Genomic DNA, 25,192 nt, shown 5'->3' on the forward strand with positions numbered 1-25,192 from the left:
TTTGTAAAAAAACGTTTTTTTTTTTTTAAATGGATGAAACTCAAACCACAAGTGAAATGAGACACCTGCTTGCAGGTCATGTGTCATGTAAACTGAAGATGTTCTGATCCACAGATAATTGGACATGCCAAAAGCTTCAGTGGTGTTTGTGTTGCCTCGTTATTGAGGCTTATTTAGAGATCTACTTTGGATTATTTCTCTTATTACAGAAACCGGCTTCTTCTCAGTTTCAGGTATTCATCTGACTTAGCCGATGATTGGTGGAATCTGTTCTTTTCTTTTATCTGTTGATTGTTTTCCCTGCAGAAACTGTCCACCTGCAAAAAAAGATTTTGATCAAATGCTGCTCATCTTCATATGTTTGCCAACTGTGACTTAGTTTGAACATATTTACAAAACGTGTGGAAAAAACTATGCCTATCCAGATGTTAGCTTTGCTGATGAGGTCCCAGGTAAAGTGTCCCTTTCCCCTGTTTGTGCTTCAGAGCTGCGCTGTGAACCAGTGCACCCTCCTGTGGCAGCTTCTCCGCTGCAGCTGGACAGACGTTTCTCCTTTTTTTCCAATTAAATTTTCACTTTTTATCTCTTTGGTATCAACATCTTTTCTTGGCTTTCACTTATCTTCATTACTGTTCAGCGACCTTTGAGATAACTGAAATTGTATCTATCGATTGTCAGCAATCTGCCCTGAGGGGGCATCTGGTTGTTGAGCCTTACCACAGGGTGTGAGGATTCAGAACTTATCCTCACCGGAACTTTCAACAGCTGCAGATTCTCAGTAACGTCAAGGTCTTTATCATAAAGCTTAAGGCATCCATTAAGCCTGATACATTCTGGGAGTCTTTATACAGGAGTATAGACACTAAAACCACTGTCCATTTGTTGGGTGATATCTCATTAGTATAACTGTCTTGTCTACACAAATTCTATCATATAGTAAGAGTAAAATACATTCTCTCTTTTGCATTTGCTATGCCTATAACGGTTTCTTAGTAGATCTATGAGTAAGAGCAGGAAGTCTTGAATCGGAGAATATTTATGTGATCTTATTCCACGCTGAGTATACAGCTTCTAGAGGCCATCTGCTGGCTGACTGTAGTGACCACATGCTTCTCCAGTTATTTGGAAGAGCAGATTCACCCCTCAAACAATAAATCCAGGAGTTATACTTTAGCTTAAGAACATTTGGTGTCTGTGCATGCAGTTATAAAACACGGCTGTTATTTGTGGGAGTGTGCTTGTGAAAGCACACAAAGAATGTACTCACACAATGATATCATGGCATAAAGCCTCAGTGAACACCGCAGCACAAATACAAGGAAGCATCTGGGTCCAAGGGGAAAAACCTAAATTCATGAATTCTCCCCTTCTTTTTTTTTTTTACCTTGTGTGTGAATATTTTATGATGCATTGTACAGCAGCTGTTCCTGGTTCAATAGTTTATCTGCATATTGTCCATAATGTTTGAGAAAATAAATGATTTAAGATAAGATCTTATTGCACTCTATGATACAGTTATTTTTGTTACGTGGATGATACTTTTCAGACCTAAAAAGATTTTTTAGCAGAATTTCAGGCTATTGAAGTAAAGCACCAGACCGAAAGAAAAAAACCCCAAAACATTTGTGATGGAACAATTTCACACAGAGAAGTTACACTATAAGACTACAGCTGTAGTTATACTTATAGTGGCTGATGACTTTCCTCATTGTCATTCAGGTGAGTCAGCTTTGAAGGAAGTTTAGCATTAAGATAGAAAAGCAATCTGCATGAGCAAACTGTTTTCTTGGTCAACTTATCACCACCACACTGGCACCAATTCCCAGAAGGACAAAGTACAACGTCAGTGCTTAAAGTTCATTTTCATCAATGGTGAGACTAAGTAGAAAATACACATGATAGATTACTAATCAATAAATCCGCCCATTGTAAATGAAGAGGAAAATATAGGTAGATACTCTAGATACTAGATCACTTCAATATCCGGTTACCTAGAATACAAGAATATGCTGATAAAATAATTTAACGTAGTTCAGGGGTGAGCAATTTCTTTTTTTCCAGGAGGGCTATAAGTAGTTAAAGTCACAGAAAGGCTGCACACCAGACAACTGAGTTGGAACATGGGTTTATGTTCCTCACCCATGTCATGCACTCCTTCAAAAAAATTCTCCGTCACAGAAAGCCTTGGTCTGTTTCGCAAGCTTGTAGACTACGGCGATTTGTGGATTTTTGACTGCTATGTAAAGGTAATCTGGTGCTTTTTCGTCTTTTTCCTGTAATGACAAGTGTGTAGTTTAGATAGCAAGCTTAGTTGAAAAGCTCCTTCTGATGCTGTGCACTGAAGACAGCAATAATCTGTTGGTAAATCAAACATTTTGTCCTTTAGCTGACACGTGAAAAGCATGCGGGATGCCTGCTCTTGGTTTGAAAGGTAACATATGTAGTCGATATCCCTCTTTGTTGAAGTAATCCTACTCTTGTTTCTGCCTTCACCGCTGCTGACATCACTGACCTGCCACTGGCAGAGTCAACTTGAGATTCATTTTTGGTCCAATTTGAATTGAGATTAAAACTTTTGTATATATTTTTTTTTTTTTATTGAATTCTTATGAAATTAACTGAGACATTAATTCTACTTTTATGGAGTTGTGCATTCACCTGTGAGGTCAAAGTTAGTTGTATTGTATTGGACGGCATTTTAGTGGGTTTGGTTGTCGTGTTTCAACTTTTATTTGCTGTTCTCTTCCTTCAAATCAATATGTACGAGGTGTTCAAAATAATTGTATCACCTCTCAGTATATTACAGTTCAATAAAAACCCTCTGCTGACTACGACCTTAATGATAAACCATACTGATTGAATGACGGTACGACGTCACCAGATAAAGCCGAACAGTATAGACATCCCACAAGTGGATCTTAACGGATGTTCCTCACCAAGAGCGAACGTTTATATCTACAATAGAAAAAGCCTTCAACATTAGCACAATTAAATGCGGCATGGTGCATTGTCAGAGGACTGAAGAGAGAATAAAGCGTTGCACTGTTTATCCAGATCAGCTGTTACTGCTGAGGTCAGATAGGTGTCTCTCAGTGAAATGGATGCCATTGATAAGCTGACCATAAATTAATAATGGAAGCACTTTCTCTCGAACCGCCCTGCAGAATATATAGGAGGTTTTATGACTCTTACTCAAGAGAGTGACAATCTGCTATAACTAATCATGTATAAGATAAGATCCCTCCCTCAGATGGGAGTCATTTTGTCTGGTGTCCTCTTTTCGTCATTGCATTTTTGAGTCAAGTTGAACAAACGGCAAAGGTGGCAACCACATAGTGTTGCGCTGTAAGCATGCTTGCTGCATGGGTTAAGTAGGTTCGATGTTGATGTGAACAGGACAGGCAGCTGTCGCAGCCTCCATTGGGAAACATGATCCTGTGCCCAAAAGATAAAAAAAATCAATGCAACGCACAGTGGATGGTAAAGCACACATAGGGGTTAGTTTAGATTTTTGACTCAAAGATCTGCAATGCAGTCTTTTTGGGAAACAGCTCTAATAGTAAATCTCCAGCAAAACAGGTGTTTGTATGTGTGTACGTCTATTCCTGTGTGTGTGTGTGTGTGTTTGCACTGTTGATGGACAGGAATCTAGGCTTTTGCAGCGCTGTGCATTTTTTTCGGAACAGCTGTGGAATGTTTGAGCATGTCACAGGGACGTTTGAGAGCAGATCTCTTCTTTGACACATTCCTTACGGGTTCCTTTATTGTAACAAATACAGTGTCTGGCCTCCTCTGACATGAAATGAACAAATGGAAAACTAAGTGCTGTTTACAAGCACATTATTTTCAAATTTTTTTTCTCAAATTAAAGATTTTAAGTAATTTTTTTTGGAGAATTATTAAGTGAACTTGATTTTTTTTTTTCAATTCCTTCCAGAGGTCTTAACCTGCTCATTCAGCTGAAAAGATGAATGATACAACACGCCATTTTAGGAGGGGGACATGCTGTTACCCATCATGATCAATGCCAGTTGGCTGTGACCTCAAAATAAGCATTTGGAGCACATCTGATCGCAACATACATGATGGGTAACACCTTTGAAGAATGTTTACTAATCGGTATGAGTCATATCTTTTTTGATGAGCTCATTCAAAACCAAATATTTGGTGGATTCATCGCTCTTCAACTATGCCATGCTCAGAATATCAGTGAATGAGACAATGCAGGCTAAAGCGTATGAGCCCTCCTCCGTCACACTCGAATTCACTGGAATTATAGGGAACAGATGTCAATCAGACCGTGGTTTCTTCCCCTCAGTGATAGATAATGCACGCAGGTGGGTGTCTGGGTTCACTGAGAAAACATCTCTTGTGTTACACATGCATTCGCCCAACCACATTGAACACACGTCTATCAGTTATGTAAAGGATGACAGCTGAAAACACAACGTGCTTTTTTAACATGTAAGTTATAGTAGCAGAAGTACACAGTGTGACCCAGTACAGTGATAGACTTGACCTATATTCCATCAGTGTTATTTACAGAATGAATAACATTTATTAATTAATAAGTAATTAAATACTTATTAAGAAACATTTAAAAGCCAGAGTGTGAAGAGCAAGTGGGAAAAAATAGTAATGTCTCTACAACCCGGACAGGTCACCAGTCCATCACAGGGTCAACACAGAGACAAATAACGAACCATGTATACCCACACTCACTCCTAACATGTATATTTTTGGACTGTGGGAGGACACAGGAGTGCCCTGAGAAACAGGAAGAACATGCAAAGTCGACAGAGGAACCTTCTTGTTGCAAAGCTTCATGGCTAACCACCACATCCACCTGCAGCGCATCTCTGAATCAGTATGTGTTGAAATGTTTGACCTTTCTGGATTCCAAACTCAATTGCTTACAGCAGGAATGGCTGGTCCCTGGCTGGTTGAAAAATCGTTTGAGGAACAGTGACCAAAGTCACGAAAGTCATACAGAAAAAGGGCAAAACTAACTGTGGGAAGTGTAACTCAGGAATATAAAAGATAAAACTCAGTGACAGAGATTATCATTTAATCACAGAAGTGCAGCTACAAAAGTGATTGCAGAACTAAACCACCTGTGGTGACTACTTTCATTTACTCAGTTACTCAGCTGGGTGAGGGATATAGTCTGCTTTTGATGTGTTTCAAATAATGTTCAGAAATCTTCTTGTCTTTTGGGAGAAATCCCCATTTATTCCAACATTCAATGCATAATTTGAAGGATTAGTCCCACCTTGAATGCACTGCTGTCTGCTTAGTTCTGTCTGATTCATAGAGGTTAAAAAGTGCAAATAAACCTACATCCCAACAACTAAACATAGAAGAGTCTCATTTGATGTTGTCACTGTCATTACAGCTCCAGAAAGAGAAGCTGCACACTCGGGGGTGAGGTCTCTGTAGGGTCGTCTCTGCAATTGCATGTTTTAAAACAGTTACGTGATCATTTTTACATTGTCATTGGATATCTTAGATTAGTGTAAGTTTTTCTGAAAAAAAAAGTTGCCAAAGAGTTGCTGGAAACCATCAGACTTCTTCCATCTGTGTTGGCAGTGAACAGTGAGGTGCCATTCCAGCACCATGGACAGAGCTTTTCCACTGAAACGGTATGTCGTCATGTTTTATCGTATCAGTTAATCATTAATCCAAATTTTTTTATTTCTTTATGAGGGTTATCTTCTTTTTTCTTTATCTCTTTTGATGTTTTACAACATAGTCATTGCTTTTGATTCTTTATCATCGTTAGTTCCTCTGGGATGAAGGGATGAATTGCCTCAAATCAAAATGAGCCACAACACTCAACGTCAACCTCCTAACGACTATATAAAGACCTCCTACTATTTCTAGGATCTAAAAAAGTAAATAAACAATACAAGTGATGTGGATTGTCATGGCTGACTGAAGTATTGCAGAGCAGGCTGTTTGTGATGCAGTGTGAAGTCGGCCCGTGGCTGTGCTCAAGCCTGTTTGAAAAAGATGCCTGCAGGGGGTATGTAAGACAAGAATGAAATGAAATGCAGTCAAGCAGGAAAACTGCTTCTTAAATTAGAAGGCACATTAGCACTTGTTGTTTTTGTTCCTCAGTGCTACTTGACAGTAAAAGCAGCTCAGTTCGCCGCAGCTTAATTCATTTGAAGACCAATGAACCATCTCCCACAACTGTTGTCTTTGGTTCCAGCTCTCATCGACCTTCTTGCATATTCAGGTGTGCTTGAACGGTATGTGCAGTGCAAGCAACGGGAGAGGAACAAGGGGTGACAGGGTATTTTGTGCCTCTCTTGCAGCCCCCGACTTACAAAACGCTGCATTCTTTCCACAGATCCTTATGACAACACGGGCTGTGCTGCCTTTGAATAGCAGGTAAACTTATTATTGATGTGAAGCCACAAAATTCCTCAACCATTCAACCATGTCAGGCCTCCTTTTGAACTCAGTTATGTGTTTGTTAGTCACACAATTGAATCACACATGTTGCTTAACATGATTTCTGTTCCCTCGAATGCTTCTTCTCATGTGGCTTATTCAAATAAGCTACTCTATTTAAATCCCTAAAGCAAGCAAAGACGGTTATAAATCAGAAGGGACATAAAAACCAGATTAGGGTCAGAATTTTTGTTTTCATTTCAATCACAACAGAAACTTTTACGGATTGAAAGATTCTTTTATTTTTTTTTTAGCCGATACAGAAATACAATTAACAATGATCCATTCAATTGAATTGAACTGAAGAAATATAATGAACTATTCTAGAAACAACGTCAAACGACTTTAGCTATACCATGATTCAGGCAATTTTGCACGAATCAGATCATGTCAGTGTTTATCCATTAAATACAGGAGAATAATTGTACAAAAGCCAAACGAGCAACAACATTGTGTGCATGTCAGAAATTCTTGTACTTGCATTTATACTATACATGCATCTCTTTCTCCCAGACCTGGCCTGTGTAACACAGTGACGCACAGACAGTCGTTTAAGCTCTTACAGACTAAACAGTCAGAGTCAAACATTAAATGGTATCATATCTTATCAACTCTGGCTTTCCTCCTCTGTTTCCATCATGTGCCTGCAGACCTTTGTCACGTTTTTCACCCTCTAATCGCGGGTACAAACAGACATCTTTGTGGCACTCTGGCCTTCCTCGGTCAGACCCATCTTTCAGCCATCCTTTGTTTCCCTCCTCTCTTTCAAAGGAGTGTCATTTGTTCAGGTGCTCGCTGGCCTCTCTCTTTCTTTGTCACTCTCACTGCTTCAGCAGCCGTTTTGCCCATCAAGCGTTCTTCCTCTGAGCCCTTGAAGATTCCTCCCTGCTTGAAAGGCGCACATCCCGAGCTCTCTGTGACCTGCCAGCAGCAGCAGCAGCTCTGTGGGGCAGACAGTCAGTTAGGAACTCCAAGTATGATCTTTTTCTTAATCTGTTTTATGTTTTCCAAAGCTCACCTCAGGATGCTGACGAGTTGAGCACTTTTCACAGACTTGATTTCAGAGCTGCACACATGAAATAATAAAGTAAGCAAAAATGACCAACAAATAACCTGAACATTGTGCTTCTAACTTTAAATGTTAAATCTATCGAGACTACATAAAGCATCTCATGCTATTTCTATTTGTAAAATGACGTTAGAATCTCTTTACTAACACACTGAATGTTTTATGTCAGATCAAAACAGTCAACCAGTCAGTGTTTTTCTGTCAATGCTTCAGAATGTCACTGTTCAGACTTGCCTTGTCTGCCTTATGTGTTTCCTGTATCTAGCCTGTTGCTCACTGTCTCCTGTTACTAGGTGGTGACGGTACATACTTATCTGCCATTTCTAAGGAAGGTGAATTCTTGGATAAATGTTTCACTCCCTCCACCAGCCTCCTACACACCTCACAAATAAAAAAAACAACCTGTGTGGACTTTGTGCACTTAAATTGTCCTATTCCCTCAGGCCTCGACTGGATTGTTTTGACGTTCACACCCTCGGACAAGTAAGACTTGTGATACACATTTAGGGTAAGAATAGCACGAGCCATTCCCTCACACCTTACCACTCCCTGTCCTCCTTAAAGAGTAATAATACCTGCCAGTACAAAGAGAAGCTCTTCGCTAATGAGAGCCTTTAACTAATGCTTGTAAGTGTGGATGCTCAGCCCTCGACTTACCGGCGATGGCAGAAACTGGAGCAGGTTTGATCCCCAAGGTTGGTGCAGGTGCAGCGGTCGGTGGACCGTTTGCGTCGCAACGAGGCACCTCCCAGACCATAAACCGTCATTTTACTGCAGAGGGACAGACAAACTCAGTGCCATGCTCATGACATAAACAGTCCGCAGACTTTGCTCTTTGGTACTTTGCAGCTGCCCATTTAATGATACAGAGCAGCAATGATAGCAGGGTAAGTCAGCTGTTTCTAGGCTCAAAGTGAGAGGCACTAAACTTTGTGCTGTTATTCGAGTCATTCTGACCGAGAAGTCCTCTTAAGCTCACCTTGGTGTGTTGACCCAGATGATATCCAGGTGGCAGAAGTAATGGCACTCAGAGTCCAGCAGATTACTACAGGCACAGCGTCTGGTCCTCACTTTGTGTGTTTGGACACCCTCACTGGCCTCCACCTCCAGCTGCTTCACAACCGGAAGACCCAAACCTACGGTATTCAGAAACAAAGAGACACTCTGAATCAGCAAAGAAACACAGCATCAACTCCAGCCAAACCAAACAACTTAACAGTAGTGCTGCCTTTATTCCCCCCCCCCCCGAAATGGCTTTCTAAATTAATTATACATCACTGGTCTTCGAGGAGCAGAATTCTAGATTCAACCATATTTTTGTACATTTTTTAAAGATTTGATTTTCTTTCCACAAAAGTTTACTTTTTGCAGTGAACAAATTTAAATGGGTGGCAATATGAATGCTAGATTGAAATCCCAAAGTTTCATAGACTGGTAAAAAAAAAGAAGAAGAAAAAAGAAGAACAATGACACTGATTTCCAGTTACAAAATGTTTGCAGAAAGAAAACAGATCAAATGAGCAGCTGCGGGTTAAATGCAGCCTTTTATATCTAACAAGCTTGTGCTTGCCAAAACATGCATTCGCACTAACATGCAGTGATGACCAAAACTGCTGTATGCACAGTGTGACTGTTATTAATGGGACTGCCACTCACATGAGTCACAGATTAAATGTTTGTCTCAGAGGAACGAAAAGTTAACATGAAATTAAATTGTTTTGATTTAGGAAGTGTTTGACTGAAAAATGTATTTTGATACAAATGTAAAAAAATAAACAAGCTTACCATCTTGAACTGAAGCCCAGAGAGTGATGAGGAGAAAAAGGCTGCTGTGAGAAGACATAGTTAACATCTGATGGATGAGGCTCTGCAGAAACTGCTTGTAGGTGTGGTGTTGATGTGCTGCTGCTGCTGCTACTGCTGTCGTGATTTCCTTCCTGAAGGTCTCTGAACTTTATGCCTCTCCTCTCCTGTGATGTCATGGTGGAAGCTCCCCCCACGCCTGCCTGTCATGGAGCCACAGCTACGACCCCAGGGTGTTCGAACCTGTGATACATTCCAGGAATATCTGCTGCTTTGTAGCCTCTGTGTGGCGGAGATAAATATCATCTGCCAAGTGCTGCTTATGTCTGTGTTTTTTTTTTTTATGTATGAGTAGAAGTCTGGCAATGGGGAAGACGTGATCACTAATGATGAGTTTCATGGATTATTGTACACTGAAACTGATGGGGGAGGACCGGAACAAAAAAAAATCCCAATGACTTTAGGGAAACACATGTGGGAAGAGATGAGAGTGGAGATGAAGCAGTGATATGTTGATATATGTTAGAGACGCTTTATATCAGAATCTCCTGGAACCTCGATGCCAGTTTCGCTGCTGGGACAGATGATAAACAGGAAAATAGAAAAGGTTAATAACTTATGTCCAGACAAAAACTCACAAACAAATAAATACCACAGCAGAGGAAAATCACAGCACAGTAAAGTACATATCAAGGACAAATGTATGTTTCATTCCCTTTACAGGTCAGATAGCAATGTTCATCCTCTCCCTGTTGAAACCAGTGTTGTATAAAGTACTGAAATCTCACACTCAAGTAAAAGTATAGGTACCTCTCCAAAATATGACTTTGGTAAAAGTCCAAGTCACTGACTGAAATGTTACTTGAGTTAAAGTCTTAAAGTATCCGAAACGTCTTGTACTGAAGTATGAGAATTACTGTAAAAATAGATGTACTTAAGTAATGTAATGAAAAGTATAAGTAAAAAGTAAACAAGGCAAATGCAGTTTGAATGACATTTTTTATATTTTGGTAAACTTTGAAGGTCAAATACATTTAAAATCTACACACAACCAAGTGCAGGCAAAATTTAGACCAGGTTTAGACAGAAAATACAAACTTTGTGAACCTTTAAGTTTTTCTTCTTCAAGTAAGGTCAGTGCTGAAAATGAGGCGTACATTACACCATTAAGAAAAAAATGAAACAAAAGAGGCTGCTACTGTTATTGCCATCATTATAAACAAAATTTAAAGAAAAAAATAGGAGAAAACTGAAGCTTATCTGGCATCTGAAGAGGGAGTCCAGTTTGAAACCCCTTTTGTAAACCTTTCTAAAAAAAAAATAAAAATAAATGCGGCCCACATCACCAAGAAAAAAAGCTGTTACGATTACTGTACTTCACAAGCTATAGGAGGTGCACACACAACCGGTCATTATACAAAAGAAAAAAAAAGAATTGGGAGGGAACTGCAGCTTATCTGGCATCTGAAGAGGAAGACCTTTTTTGTAAAACTACCTTAAAACCTAAAAAAGGGGAGTTTCTGTAAGATAGAACTTCCACGTCTTTGGGCAGGCATAACATGCATGGGGTCAAAACACTGTTGCGTTTTTTCTCTCTCTCTCTCTCTCTCTTTTTTGTAACTAAACCGAACAATGAAAATGTATTTGAGTAAAAGTATGCAATTAAGTTCGGAAATATAGTGAAGTAAAAGTGAAAGTTGTCAAAAAATTTAAAACTCGAGGAAAGTACAAAGTATTCCAAAATATACTTAAGTACAGTAGTGAAGTATTTTTACTTCGTTACTATACAACACTGGTTGAAACTGATGATTTGAGATGAGACTTCTTTTATTATTTCAAACTGAACACATTTTTTACAAGTTCTTTTATGATCTGAGAACACTCTCCTACTTCGTAAAAGATATGTGAAGTATCTTTATGGAATACTCTGATATTAGTAGGAAAGACCGGAGCAGAACACGAGGCTGTTTTTTGAGCTAGTAAAAAGTTGTGGTTGTGGTTGTAGCAGGACAATGGCTCCATTCTGCATGATAAATGCTATTACTTTTCATAGCTTATGTAAATTTGGCTGATAACCAGGTTTTGGATAAAGATCTCTTACTGACAGGGAAGTATTTAATATGTAGTACTTAGTGAGACGATACTACTTTTACTTCTGCGAAGGATTTTGGTCTTTCAGAGAATTACAACAGGGCTTGTTTAATAACATTACTTAAGTATAATGATCATATACTTAAGTAATGTTTAACTAACCTCTGGTTCATCCCGGTGCTCTCTGTTAAGAAAAGTTCACTCTTGTCACTTGTTTGCACACAGATATATTGAATGAGTCCTTAGTTAAGATGTTGGTTCACAATTTATTTCAGACTCATGTATTTGCTCATCACCTCTGCTCTGAATCTAAAGCAAAATGGTTTTCAGATGTGATTCAAACACAAAGAGACACTTCTGTGAGTAAACGTTTGTTATAATGACAATGACTAAGCATTATTTTAAATTCTTTGTCTTGGGCAAAATCAGGGAAAACTCAGTGAGTTACTCAGCTGAAAATGTACCTTTTATTGACACAGTGCCATTTTACACGAAGGAACTCACTGGATTTGTAGTAATTCATTTTAATGATATGAAAATGTGAAGATAAATTGAGGATGTGCAGTATGACATGCCATTTTGTTATATTTGACTAAGCTAATGCCTCCATCCATTATTGCTGGTCACACATAATTTGGCAAATCCCTGCCCACACGCATCAGGGATCCTTGTCATGTCACCCCCACATGACCTGCCAAGGCAGGTCAGACACGCCAGATTGATGCTGATAGCCAAATGCCCACCTTCACACATGTAAATGCAGTAAGTACATGTTGAGATGTGCCATGTAGATAAAGCTAGATGGCTGTCATTTTCCAAAGGGGGACAGAAGATTTTTTCTCCCACTCTATTACTCTATTAAGTAATATCACGTGAAGCGGACAGTGTTTTAGGGAAGACAATAGATTGGAGATGGATAGGTAACCACTTAACAGAGCAAGCTGTATGTTTATAGGAGCAGACATAACTTTCCATGAAACCGGACACCTTAACCTATGGAACAAGCAGAGAGCAGATGTTTGTTTTTTTTTTCCTTTGTGTGGCGTGCATGTTGAGGGCTCACAAAAGCACCGGTGACAAAGAAACATGCCGCCAAAAAACACGAGGTGATGATTTTGTGCTACGAACCGTGATATTTTTAACTTTAAATTTTGGACCATTCGTCGTCACCTCAGTTTGTTTGTGGAGCTTGTTTTTCTGCTGCATCCGAGTAGAAACTTCACTGCTGAAATGATCTGTGTCACATATGCAACATGCCAGGCTTCCTGCAGGGAGGCAGAGACATGTTTCCCTTCTGTAAAGATTTGTGTATTTGACCTCAAAACACTTCACAATCCTGTAGATTTTTCGCATTCTTTCACCAGAGGTTGTAAGTTCAGTCTCCTTGGGAGCACAGATGTGCCCCCTCCCCAGGGATCATCACATCATTTTAAGCCGCCCCGTCACTCAGAAATAGATGGCAGCGAGAGGAGAGGGAAACAAGTGAGAAAAAGTCTCTGAATATTGAACCACACTGTAATGTCTGTAAAGGCTTCAGTTCTGGAAGGTGTTTATTTCTTTTTAGTTAAGTTCTTTTGAACATACCATCTCCTGCTTACCAAAAGCTCTCGTAGGACTTTGAAAGGTCTCTGTCCTGCTCTGGAACATTTACTGTGGAAGATCTGACTGAACTACCATCGTATCATCTTTTGGCTCCCTGTCAATAAACTTGAATAACATGCCTGTGTAAGCTTTACATAATCCCCATTTTGCTGTGCTGTGCTTTTTGCATTAGGCCAATGAGGGAGATAAAAAGCACCGCGGGGACTGGATGAGAATGATACGGTTTATGTGAATATTGTTTTGTTTACTGATCCTCTTTTATTCAGTTCGTCATAACATACACCGAGACTTGCAATTGCCAATGTAAGGAGGATGTTACAAATGTGTGTGGAAATGATGATCGTTGTTGGAGGAGTCGAACCCTTCGGATGCGTCTTCATAATGAATAATAAAAAGAGAAAGAGTTTTTTTTAAAAATGATTGACAAAGGGAACCAACAACTGACCCACATAGCCAGCCTTACTTTATGACATGTTATCTAACTCCATGAGGGCTTGGAATTGATAAACTCTATTCCACTGAGGGAGTGTGTCACCCAGTTAGTCTAAACTGAGACTACAGCCAAGAAAGAATGGAGAAGATGACTCCAGTGTTTCTAAGGTTAAGAGAGCATTGTGTTCATAGAATATCAAAGTATCAGCTGTCAATATCAGCTGGATTGTGATTGACCCTAGAGGTTGGCGACATCTAGTGGTAGTCATTAAGTAAAAGAGCACCCTGTGAGATGCAGGCCACGCTGCTAATTCTGGTAATGAAAATACTGAATGTATTACTTTAATGATGAAAGTGCTTTAGAGCTAAATGTGCTAACTTCTGTCAGAATATTGGGTTCAGGTCATTCAACTGAACGACTTGAAACACACATGCAAAAACACTGATGAATGGTTAGAAAAGAAAAAGATAGACCATTTTAAACTGGCCAGCAATGAGCCCTGACTTAATTCCGAGAGTTCAAGAGTTGAAATCTGAAGGGATAAAAGCTGCCATTGCAAAAACGGCTCGCGCAAACTCGTCTCTCTGTATCAATTCACTGTAAAGCAAGAGTTTTCCCTGAAAATCACTATATAAAACAGGTATATAAAACAGTTGGATCTCCCCTATATTTTGACAGAGCCTGTTTCGTACTCTTTCGAACTCTGGAAAAAAAGAAGAAGAAGAAGAAGAAGGACAAGACCTGAAGGGAGTCTGGTGCTGCTTTTAATTTTTTTTTTTCAATGACTAGAAATTTTGCTGTGAGAAATCTGCAGGGCACTTGATCCTCTGGTACCAGCCAAATCAATCCTCCATCTTTGTCACCAGTTAAAGTTACAAGAACATCATGAAAAAGACACAGATGTAACAAAAAAACAAAAAAGGTTTCTCTTTCCAGATAACAAAAATCTTTTAAAAAAAAGAACAAGCTTGAAATAATGATCGTCATTTAATAACAATAAATAAGGAGCTCTCTTCCCTGTACAGACATATACTCTGATCTAAAGTCTTTTGTAATAAAAATAGAACTTCAGTGCATACACACATTTCTCCTCGTTCTACTGGATCTCCACGACACGACTCTCGGTTACTCTGGCTAAAAAGCATTGGCCTTTAGAACAGAAACAATCAAAACACCAAATATTAACCCTCTTAAAGAACATAAAAAAGCATATATAAAAATTCACAGCCTTCTCTTTATTCTATCTGTACTGTACATCTCAAAAAACACAAACCTGGACGGAAAAGGCACAAGTAACTACAATGTGAGTAATACTGAAAAAAAAAAAAAAAAAAAAAAAGGAATTATTTTTTGATGAAAGATTTTGGTCATTTACAAATTTATTCATATTCCATGTACATATATTTAAACAGTTAAGATTACCGGTATCTATTCAGATACAGGAGGGCTATTTTTTTAATAGATATATATATACATATATATATGTATATATATATATATATATATAATTTATATAGAGAGACTTACAGAAACATTATTTTCACACAGAAAAAGTGCATTATTTTTATACCAAACCTGAATATTGCCCAAAAACAAACATTTAAGTTAACAATAGTATTGAAAACTGTATAAAACAAAGCAATAAAAAAACAAGACTAGTGTAGCAACAAATAAAGCAAAATGGGATGCAAGATGCATCAAGGTGTCAACACTGTTAAGTGCTCTGTTCTGTTCTGGCCGAGTCTCCTTTAGCTTCTCCCTCCACCTCATCACTACCTGATGGTAGCTCCTCCCTCTCTTGCTGCTGTCCAATGGCACGCGAGGCTACTGGGGCTGTTAGGCTGAGGCTAAGTGCTCTTGTAAGACTGTCTCTTCTGCTGCGTTCTGTGATCTCAGTAGCAGACCTGTGGGCGTGGACGAAGCTATGTGAGCTGCCATATTGCTTTGAGTCTGTGGTCTCCGAATCCGCTTTGGAAAACGTTAGTGCTGTGCTGAGACCGTGCCGCACTGACTGGCTGGTTCCTGCTGCCTGGTGCTCTGACCAGTTGTCTCCAGGAGTCCTAAGCCCTTGAGTCCTGGGGGTCCCGCCCCAGTATGATTCAAACCGGGCCAGTGATGGCCCCTCCAGTGGGGGAGATGTTGGGGATGAGGGTGTAGTGGGATGGGACCTCGGTCTGGCCTGTACCATTTGGATCCCACCAATTTGAATCATCAGGTAGGGGACCTTGGCTTGTTGGGAGTGCATGGGAAGATGGCTGAATATGTTGTCTGCTGTTTGGAGGCCTGGGTAAGCCTCACAGGTGGAAAGACGAAAAGCAGGTGGAAAAAAGCTGGTTTCTGCCAATGTTCGGCCTTCTTCTGCTGCACCACCTTTCGCCTGTAGAGGGAGCAAACGCATTATTTTTGCAAACCAAATTGCATTGTGACTATACGAAGTACTGTTTACTGAGATCCTTCCAGGAGGGAGGTGCAATTTATAGATAATATATTGGTATTATCAGCTCCCTGTTTAAATGTGTAAGAACACATGTATGATGCACTAATAAAACAGACTGACCGATTTGACGCAACCTCCTTTCGTGTGGGGACTCTCCCAGGGCAGGTATCCAGGGGTTCTGTGCTGTACCCCCTGCGGTAATGGAGGGGTCCGAACTCTTGTTGGCCAGTAGCAGCTGGATGAAGTGGGACGAAGAGGAGAAAGGGGTCTGATGGGAGACGGTCCTTTCTCAGGGGAGGGTGAAACGTGTTGGATGGGGGAGGACAGCTCGGTCCTGGGGGACAGACTACGGATCGGCGAGGAGATCTCCAGACGGGGAGAGAGACTGCGGCTGGGGGAGCAGCTCTCACTGCTGGGCGAGAAGGCTCTCGGAGACGCTTTCCAGCCTCGTCGGGAGAACAGTGCTCTCCTGCTGCCTGGCGAGGCCGCTCGCCTGCTGGACCAGACTCCCCGCTGAGAGGGCTCCCGACCGGGGCTGGGACTGGGCTCAGGATCGGGAGTGCTCTGCTGTGAGCGCCGACTGCAACTGGAGCGTCCCCCAGCAGACGGGTGGGTGTCCGAAGAACAGGAGGATGGTGGGTCTTCATGGGACACAGACTCCTCTTCCTCCTCCTCATCATCTTCATTGTCATCATCATCGTCAGTCTCCTCCACGTCAGAAAACTGATGCTCCTCCTGTTCTTCTGAGCCACGCACACGTTCATCGCTTCCTGCTTTTTGTGCAGACACAGAAAAACACAAACATCTTCCCTTAACATCCGTATTGTAAACGTCAAAACCTCGGCACTCAATGTGGGCCATAGACCTTCACATGAACACAAGGAGTGACCCCAGAACCCTTTTACCTGCCTCCCATCAAACCATTTTATAAAAGGAGAATGTGGCTCGCTCTGTATTCTTAATTTATTTATCTTATGCTTTTTCACATTTCTTTTACAAGGCCAGGGGGAGGAGAATAGAACATGGTGTTGCATAAGCTGTCAGCACTGAGCAGCTACTATTCTTCACAGACAGAAGTTCATCCAGCTGTATATCCATAGTTCTACTTAGTGGAAGGGAAATATGTGAGATGCATCTCCATCCCCTGAAGTACCTGTTTCCTCGCTCTCCGGCTCGTCCAGTGATGACTCAGATACTCCCATTGCCTGGCATTTTTTCCCATGAGCCTTTGACTTCATGTGTTTTGTAAGGTTTCCTAGGAAAGAACAAGAAATGCCCATGAAAACTGCCTTTGACTTGCAGCATAAAAGGAAAAGTAGGATATTTATAACATAGAACTACACTGTGACGACAAGGAAAGAACCAAAATACAGCTCATGTTTTATATAACTTGCAAATTGTCTGTTCACCTTTGGTTTTAAAGGCAAAGTTGCAATGTTTGCAAATGTATGGACGGACATCAGTGTGTGTTCTGATGTGCTTTTTCAGCATGCTAGGCTTTTTGCAGCGAATGCCACACTCTCCGCATATGTACTTCCCCCTGCCGCGACCTCGCACATAGACATACTCTTCATTGGACTTATACCTAAGATAAAGAGAAGAGAAAGAAGAGATATGGTTGCCTGAAAAATATCGAAATTACTTTTAATGCATACCTCTGAGTGTACATGTACAAATATAATAGCCTCTACATCCAACAGATTAAACACACATGCAATTTGTAGAGCTTTGACAGTAGAGTAAAGCTGCAGTGACTAAAGTAACTACATGCAACAAAGTGATGTAATTCATTTGTATTGATTTAATAAGAATTTGGTTTCATGGATGCATCTCCATACGTTTTTTTTTTTTAGATCAAACTGGACACCAAGCTGGAGAGTCAAATACATAGTCTCCAGGGTCAAATATAGAATATAGTCAGACTATAATTACATAGTAGAGTCAACCAACAATCAATTTCTGTCAATCAGACCAGCACTGCATTATCCACATTTGGGCTCTCCACACTACGCCCCTTTCTGGGACAAAAACAATCCTACAAGCAGCATTGACAAACAACCACTAGAGTCCATTATGAATTAGCAACATTACGCAAAACTGTTTTTGTCTAATTGGTTGCACCAATAATAAGTCCAAAATAAAAAAAACTGATCTCTGAACTGTTTTTCCCTGCCAGTCCAAAAAAGGATCCTGGTAGAAGGGTTTCATAATTTCAACAGTGGATGAATGTGCGAAATAAAACAATAATAAATAAATAAAGACAAATCCCACGTTAGTGAAAATAAAAGAACACTCTAATGGCTTCGGACACAGAAAACAAGGAAAAGTGGGTTGATGAAAGATCCTCTTGTCAAGATGCTCCACTTGTGTTTGCTGCTCCACCGCTCTTAAGCTGCCATGCGAGATCAGTCAAGTTAAGATTAGCTTATCTTGGGGGCGACGAGACAAATCATTTTAACTTCTATGAATTTTACATGAAGAGTTGTGACCTTGTGTTAGCAGAGTGTGTTGTGGCCTTGCAGAACAGCACAGAGGAACCAGCCGTGCCCACTTTGCAGATTCAGTGTAACTAATCAAAATACGCAACTTAAATTATATAAAAAATGTATCCTTCATAGTTTACTGATATTTACTGGTACGACCAAAGGACCAGTGTTGACATCTGGTTAGCGTGCTATGCTCTAGTCAGTTGTCAGAGCAGGTGCTACTGCTAGCTAGCATATCATTTCTTGAGCAGGAGTAAAATGTTTTTGTAAAAAAAAAAAACAGTCGTTTGGGTGCGACACTCCCTCCACAACATATTTCATATCAACAGGAATTGTTTTGCAAGCCCAAGCCCCTGAATGACTTGTTCTCAATGTCATGTCACCGTGTGCAGGATGGTGGCTCACTCCTACCTACAGAGTGCAAGTATGGCAACAGGATGGCGACTGGAGCAAAAAACAAAGATCTTCCCAGTGCTTTACTTATAATCTGTCAATTTTTGGGCCCAGGAATCGAGTTGAAAACACAACATTTACATTGCATAATCTTGTGAATATCTTTACACTCAAGTTGTTTCCAAATCCACCACATACAGAAAATATTTGGATTCATCTATAGCTGAATTTTATGACTATCTCATGAATTGAATTCCAAAATTTACCTGCCAACTCCTGAAAAATATTTGTCTCTTTGGTTACTAAATAGGCTACACTCGGATGCACACCATTTCGTTAGCAGGTAGCCCCTGGAAACAGCTGATGGAAACAATGTTCATGACTGCAATCTTAGTCGGACAAAAAAATACGGAACAATGTGCTAAAAGAGGCGCTGAGGGTAAAGCTGCCTGATGATTCTCTGTGGTTTCACTGTTGTGAGTGACCACATTACACAGTCATTTAACCCAATGTCATAATGAAAATATTGATCAGAGCATCAAAATGCACACAAGATGCACACATATAAGAAATGGGGAAACAAGGCTTTCTTTATGGAGGCGGGTTGGGGAAGCCCCACCAAAAGCCCAGCGGCACCGACTCCCTTGGCCGTACCCTTCGCTACACCCTAGGAGCACAAAGAATACCAGCTATTCTGCTGCGATCGGGTGGCCCTGCCAACAACAGCAGCAGTTAAAGAGAGGGAAGGGAAGCCTGGCTATGGCCAACAACCCAAAATAGACACTACATATAAAAAAAAAAAAAAAAAAAAAAGAAATCAAGCAACACATTTAGGTCTAGTCTATAAAAACATTGTTTATGCACAATCTTCTTGTTTACCCGCAGACTATTTGCAGACACAGTGAACCACAGATGTTTTATATCGGAATAAATTGTCCTCTATGAAAAACTCCAGCTCTCCTCTCACTGCTCATGAAGAGAAGCTGAATCCATTCTGAGTTGTAAACACCCAGTGTGTGCTGACTGTGTTTAATTACAGGATATGCACCACTTCTACAATACTCCCTGTTGTATGACAGAAGTAGCAGAACCAAATCACAACAAATTGTTACACAACTGCAAAAACGTCTCAACTGTGACATTTTGCTGTGTTTCGTTTGGGAATTGGCTACTGTTTAACTGGCAAGTATTGTTTGTCACTGCTAAAAATATCCACCCACATCTCAGAAAAAAAAGAAGACCGTCGCACTTCACTTATTGAGCTTTAAATCAGCAGCAAGTCTCTGGTAGATTCAGCTGACAATTCAGAGATAGTTTGCTGGAAATGATAACCCCTCAAACTAGAGAGCGACTGGCTGATAAACCTGATTATTCTATTGAATCTCCACATAGAACCACTGAATCACAATATTAGGTATTACTGCTCATGTGGCCAGATATGGCCCAGACTGATCACCAGTGTGGTTAAAATGTTAGGACAAACCTGCATTGTTTGCCGTTATAACCATGGAAATCAGACTGCATGTTGTCACAGAATCCAGAAGGAGACAGTGCAGCTTGTGCTCACTGAGAGAAACCACAGCTTTTACGGACTTTCCACAAGAAAAGAAAAGCAGACTGTGGATGAGTGTTCAACTCTAGAGATACCTGCATAACTTTCTCAAAGGGATCTCTGACACTGCATGGAAACTCGCAAGTCACTGCAACACAAGCAAAGTTGATGCATATTCATTGAAGAGTGCTCTGGAGTTGCACATAAACATAATTTCAAAGTTTTGAGTGGAGGAAGATATGGATAATGAGTGCTAACAGAGTCAGGGAGCAAACATTCTACTGTGTTGAAGAGTGAGTAGCTGTGTAGCAGCTTTTTTGGATGCATGGCGACAATGCAGAAGGACATCAAGGGACAGAAATACACAGGCAGAGAGAAAAGACTCAGAGGAGGTTGGGAGAGAAAGCCAGAAAAAAAAAATGCTCTGTGTAAGTAAAAGTGGAAGAGCTGCCAGAGTGAAACAGGCTGCTTGAGCAGAGGGAGAAGGGTGGTACAATAGGGACAGAGAAGAGGAAAACAGAAGAAAGCTGTGGGCTGTTTATGGATGAAAATGCACTTCCTGAATGTGTTTAATGTGTGGCTGAAAATGATAAAGACTGGTAATTAGTGCCTTATCTACTGTTAAGCAGAGAACTGCTCCACTCTCAATCTGCTGTGCACTCAAACACAAAACACTGGCCTGAATGTGGAAGTGTTGACACATGTACAAGCAAAAAAAACAACCTTAAAATGTCATATTATTTATCCAATGCCTTTCTAAAATATGCTCCGTGTCAACCAAAAGGAATACTGGAGGCTCCTAAATTTATACAGGAACATTTCACACCTCTCAACTACTCTAGCACTTCCATATTTTTATTTTTTATTTTTTTCCATTCTTATCTGTTTCTAAGATTGCTTCAGTGCAAATAGATCTGTATATATATTCAGCAGCTGGAGAAACTTTTAGCTCTAAACACAGTGAACCGGGGGAAGCGAATGGGCTGCACTGGAAAGGATCTCTGAGACATTTATGAAAGGCACAGTACACTCTCACTATATGTGAGCGTGTACTGGTCTTAAGACAAATACACAGTAACACTGCACACAAAAAAACAACAGCTATGTCTGTGTCATTGCTTGCAGATCAGTTCATACTGTGCCTCTGTGTTTTCACAGTAACTTACAGTAACCATAAAAAGATATTAATGAGTTTCGCAAAGTGAATTCGAAGGCAATCTATTCTCCTTCACGCACACACAGACCCACAGCCATCTCCTCAAATTAACACATCTTAAACACACACATTCATGCCAGCAGTAAGAGGAAAAATCTTGGCTGCAGGTACAAATGAAATCCCTGTGGGCCCCACTGCCTCCCATCTGCTACTCTAATTCTCTGTGCACTCTTGTCAGCTCTCCATAGTTGTTGTTCTGCTGTCATCAGGCAAAATAACTTGTGTAATCAGGCATTGTTGTAACTCAAAAACACTGCATAAAAAGACCAAACAGTCACAGGCTCTAGCAGCTCTTACCCTCCTTCAAAGATGCGAACCCGGGAGGGCTCGCCCTGTTTGGAGGTGGAAGGCCCTTCCTCTTCTCTCATCTCTTTATTTTCCTCCTTTTCATGCTTATGCTGATCCTTTACCTCGGTGAGGGTGCTGGGTGGCGTGGCATGTACCTACACTCAAGACAAATAATGAAAGAAAAAAAAAACTCAAAATAAAATGCTTATCATTTTAATATTCAAGGTACTCTACTGTTATAGAACTGTATTTCTGTAGCATTCCCCTCCAGAGTAAGTCCACCGTAGACTGTAAATGCGCTGTGTTTGCATGGATTAAGGGAGCCCAGAGACACTCTTTTACTTGTTGAAATTTTTATGTTTTTATATGTAAAAACTCTAGAGAAGGTCATTGTCAAAATCTACAGATTTATGATATACTGTGTTTATATTTACCTCTGAAACATTTGGTGTCATGCTGCTTGCAGAGGCCAGCTTTCCTCGAGATGGTGTCGGGGCAGTGGCCATGGTGTATGTCTCAGGACTGTGCTTCTGTTTAGAGCACAGCAGAGACATGGCCACCTTAGTGCTGAGGCCTGGCAGGTTGGGGTTGTGAGCACTGATGCTCCATGTAGAATAAACTGAGGTACGAGGGTCCCTCTGGGCAGATGGGTTGGGTTTGACATACTTCAGGTAGCACCAGTTGACAGAGGTGGAAGTGTGGAGGCTGGGGAATGAAGGGGTGCTTGGTCTCTCAGCCCCCTCTTCCACAGTTGGCACCTTTTCATTTTTTTGACCTGTCTTCTCAGTATACTCCTTCTCTTTCCCCTTATCTTCCTTGTTATTTTTTCTTGGTACTTGGTCCTGTAAGTTCTCTAATTTCACAGTTGCCACTTCCGCCTTATCTGGTTGTTTCTTTTCTCCTTCTTCCAGTTTGTCCCCTGTGGCTTTACTTTCTTCTTCTTGTATTACCTTTGGTTCAACATCCCCCTCATCTTCTGTCTTGTTTTGCTCCTCTTCCTCTTCCTCTTTTACCCTTTTCTGGTGTCGCTGAGCTTCTGTGCTAAGCTCAAGACTAGCTGCAGGTGAAAGCATGCGTTTGCTTCCTCCAGCCCCCAGCTGACCATATTCCTCCCCAGAACCTGAAGCTAGCTCCGTTGGCAGAGACAGCGGAAGGAGGCTTTTGATGTCTGTGGAGGGGACCTTTAGGTAGGTTCTTTGCAGCTTTTCCTGCTCCATCTGGCTCATGATCACCATAGTTGTACAAGAAGTTGGTTCCTGTGAGCGAGTGGAAGCTAAAATCTGGGAGAGGGTGGTATACATAGCACTTGCAAAGGTAGGTCTATGAGTTTGGTGGCGCACTGGCACCACAAGGGACACTACTGGTGCGAGCTGTGCCAGACATGTGGCTATGACCGGCCTGGGGTGGTGGTAGGAGATTGTCACAATGGACTGATTAGTTACGGTAGAGGGTCTGCTCTCTATAGGTGATGGCGAAGAACCATGTGTGGTAAGTCTTGGGGGAACAGGCAGGTACAGAGCCTGGCTTGATCTAGTTCTTGAGGGGAATGTGAGAGGAACTAGAGGAGGAAGCTGATGCAGAGGTATTCTCAATCGTTCTGCCATGGGGGTCTGTGCTGGGTGTATCTGTATAGGTGGAGATGCTGTGTGAGAATGTAAGAAAGCTCTGTGGATAACTTGGTTGGACAGTACTTCAGATATGGCTGAGGTGATTGGGAGTAGCTGTGATAGCGATCCTGGGGGGAATGTATGCTGTCCTCTGGGCTGCAAAGGGAGCAGATCCTGAGAGGATGAAAAGATTTGTGGCGGTAACAGCTGCAAGGCTTTTCCTCTAGCTTCCAAGCTAAACCGGGAGCTTACATCACTTGAATAGAGAGAAGGATGGTTAGAGAAGGAAGGACCAGGCTTGGGACTTTCTACCCTGGACAACTGACTACTGTTGCCCCCCATCTCCTGCTCAGGTTCACCTAAGGTGGCAGGTAAGGTGAGAAGACACTTTCTCCTTTCTTTCCAGGAGGAAGTGGACTGCTGAGTGGACAGGGATCCATAGTCGAAGGACTTACTTCTGGTCTCTGAGGTCTGTTCTGTTTGTTGTGGGCTAGCAGGGGCCTGCTCTGAGGCAGAGCGCCTCATCTCCTTGTGGCTTTGTTGGTGAGAAGCAGATGGCACCATTAACATCTGGGAGCTTTGGCTTCCGGAGGCCCAGACCGCTGACTCTGATCGTGCTGTATCCTCAAAAGAAGCAGAATGGCTTGAGATGTTGCTTTCTTGACTGGGGCTGCGAGGCAGAGACAAAGACTCAAAGCTAGACTCTCCAGAGGACTGGGCAGCTTCTGCCAGGCGGAGTCTTTTCTTCTTCGGTGGAAGCTTCTCTGCAGGGAGCTGGGCAAGAGACTGGCTACGCTGTGGCCAGTGGAACTCCTCTACTTTCTCTGCCTCCTAAGACAGATACAGAAATTATTAACTCTGACTCGTGTAAAATCAGGGACACTGAATCATGCTGCTCATATTTTACAACATTCTTGAATAGAAGAAGTGAAATAAATACAATTCTATCAAATTAAAGTAAAGAAAAGGTCCTTTAAAGGATCATGTACCTTGGATGAAGATCCTGTCACTGAGGGTGTCACAGATGGCATGTCAGCATCAAGCTCCAAAGTAACAAGGATCTCCGGCACTTGGATGTTTGGCTGGCGGATGAGGCGCGATGTGGAGGGGGATGGTTTTGGCTCAGGTTGTTGTGATTGCTGATGCTCTCTTAGGTCTGGTTCCTGGCTTTCCATAGATATACTCTCCTGTTTCTCAAAAGAGCTAGTGTGTTGGATGACAGACACACCCTTCCTGTCCTGCTGCTGCTGTTGGTTTGGCTCAGTCTGTACGGTAACACCTACAGAAAAACACGAGAAAAAACAAGTGCCCTCTCATTGTGTCATATTGCTACAGTCCTTTTGAATAACAACATTTGGCTGTTTCTAATTTTACACGGTTTCTACAGAGTATCATTATTCCACAATATTTGAATTTCTGTTCTTTAACTCTTTCGGTGCCATTGACGTCTATAGACGTCAATTTAAAAAAAAACGTTCACTGCCAAAGACGTCTATAGACGTCAATTGTGTTTTTTAACGGAGCGGGCTGGGGGACAATCTAGCGGAGTTTGTCACTAAATCTTAGGCTTGTATACACTAAACAGAGAATATACTGGCAAAATTACCCGCTAGGTGGCAGCAGTGCCACTATGCACAAAAAAAAGAGCTTGTTTTCTCCATTTTTTGGGTCAAACAGCTGTTTTTGGTGAAACCAACCTATGTTCTACTGTCTATTACTAAAAGACTGAAAATGATAGAAACAAACTTTTTTTTCC

At 41.2% G+C, this 25,192-nt stretch overlaps 2 protein-coding genes across 5 annotated transcripts in view; both read right to left on the reverse strand.

Moving 5' to 3' along the window:
- Positions 1–6,716: 6,716 nt before the first annotated feature.
- LOC142380725 (uncharacterized) lies at positions 6,717–9,422 on the reverse strand. Its single transcript, XM_075466626.1, has 5 exons — positions 9,314–9,422; positions 8,508–8,664; positions 8,186–8,299; positions 7,478–7,525; positions 6,717–7,401 (listed from the first exon to the last, which is right to left on the reverse strand). Exons 1-5 carry the CDS (start codon positions 9,378–9,380, stop codon positions 7,308–7,310), a joined length of 480 nt encoding a protein of 159 aa, XP_075322741.1. The 5' UTR covers positions 9,381–9,422; the 3' UTR covers positions 6,717–7,307.
- Positions 9,423–14,204: 4,782 nt separating this feature from the next.
- hivep3b (HIVEP zinc finger 3b) overlaps positions 14,205–25,192 on the reverse strand; it is a 43,537-nt gene continuing 32,549 nt past the window's right edge. For 3 of the 4 annotated variants that reach the window (XM_075465212.1, XM_075465213.1, XM_075465214.1), the window contains 7 exons: positions 24,426–24,715; positions 22,264–24,267; positions 21,839–21,984; positions 17,304–17,479; positions 17,048–17,149; positions 16,015–16,667; positions 14,205–15,834 (listed from right to left, as the gene is read on the reverse strand). In XM_075465212.1, the coding sequence (XP_075321327.1) occupies positions 15,172–15,834; positions 16,015–16,667; positions 17,048–17,149; positions 17,304–17,479; positions 21,839–21,984; positions 22,264–24,267; positions 24,426–24,715 (4,034 nt within the window). In that variant the 3' untranslated portion in view covers positions 14,205–15,171. The remainder of the gene's footprint in view (positions 15,835–16,014; positions 16,668–17,047; positions 17,150–17,303; positions 17,480–21,838; positions 21,985–22,263; positions 24,268–24,425; positions 24,716–25,192) is intronic. The other variant, XM_075465215.1, reaches the window with a different exon arrangement.

This window comes from Odontesthes bonariensis, chromosome 5 (assembly GCF_027942865.1).
Source record: "Odontesthes bonariensis isolate fOdoBon6 chromosome 5, fOdoBon6.hap1, whole genome shotgun sequence".
Lineage (NCBI taxonomy): Eukaryota > Metazoa > Chordata > Actinopteri > Atheriniformes > Atherinopsidae > Odontesthes > Odontesthes bonariensis.

What these genes read in the sequence shown, in the direction of transcription:
- LOC142380725 (XM_075466626.1), bottom strand. Translation starts at nt 9,380, where the DNA reads ATGTTAACTATGTCTTCTCACAGCAGCCTTTTTCTCCTCATCACTCTC. An exon ending in TCCAGTTTCTGCCATCGCCG is followed by an intron (nt 7,526 to 8,185) that starts GTAAGTCGAGGG and finishes TCATGTGTGCAG; the next exon opens with CTCTGAAATCAAGTCTGTGA. An exon ending in CAACTCGTCAGCATCCTGAG is followed by an intron (nt 7,402 to 7,477) that starts GTGAGCTTTGGA and finishes TCTGCCCCACAG; the next exon opens with AGCTGCTGCTGCTGCTGGCA.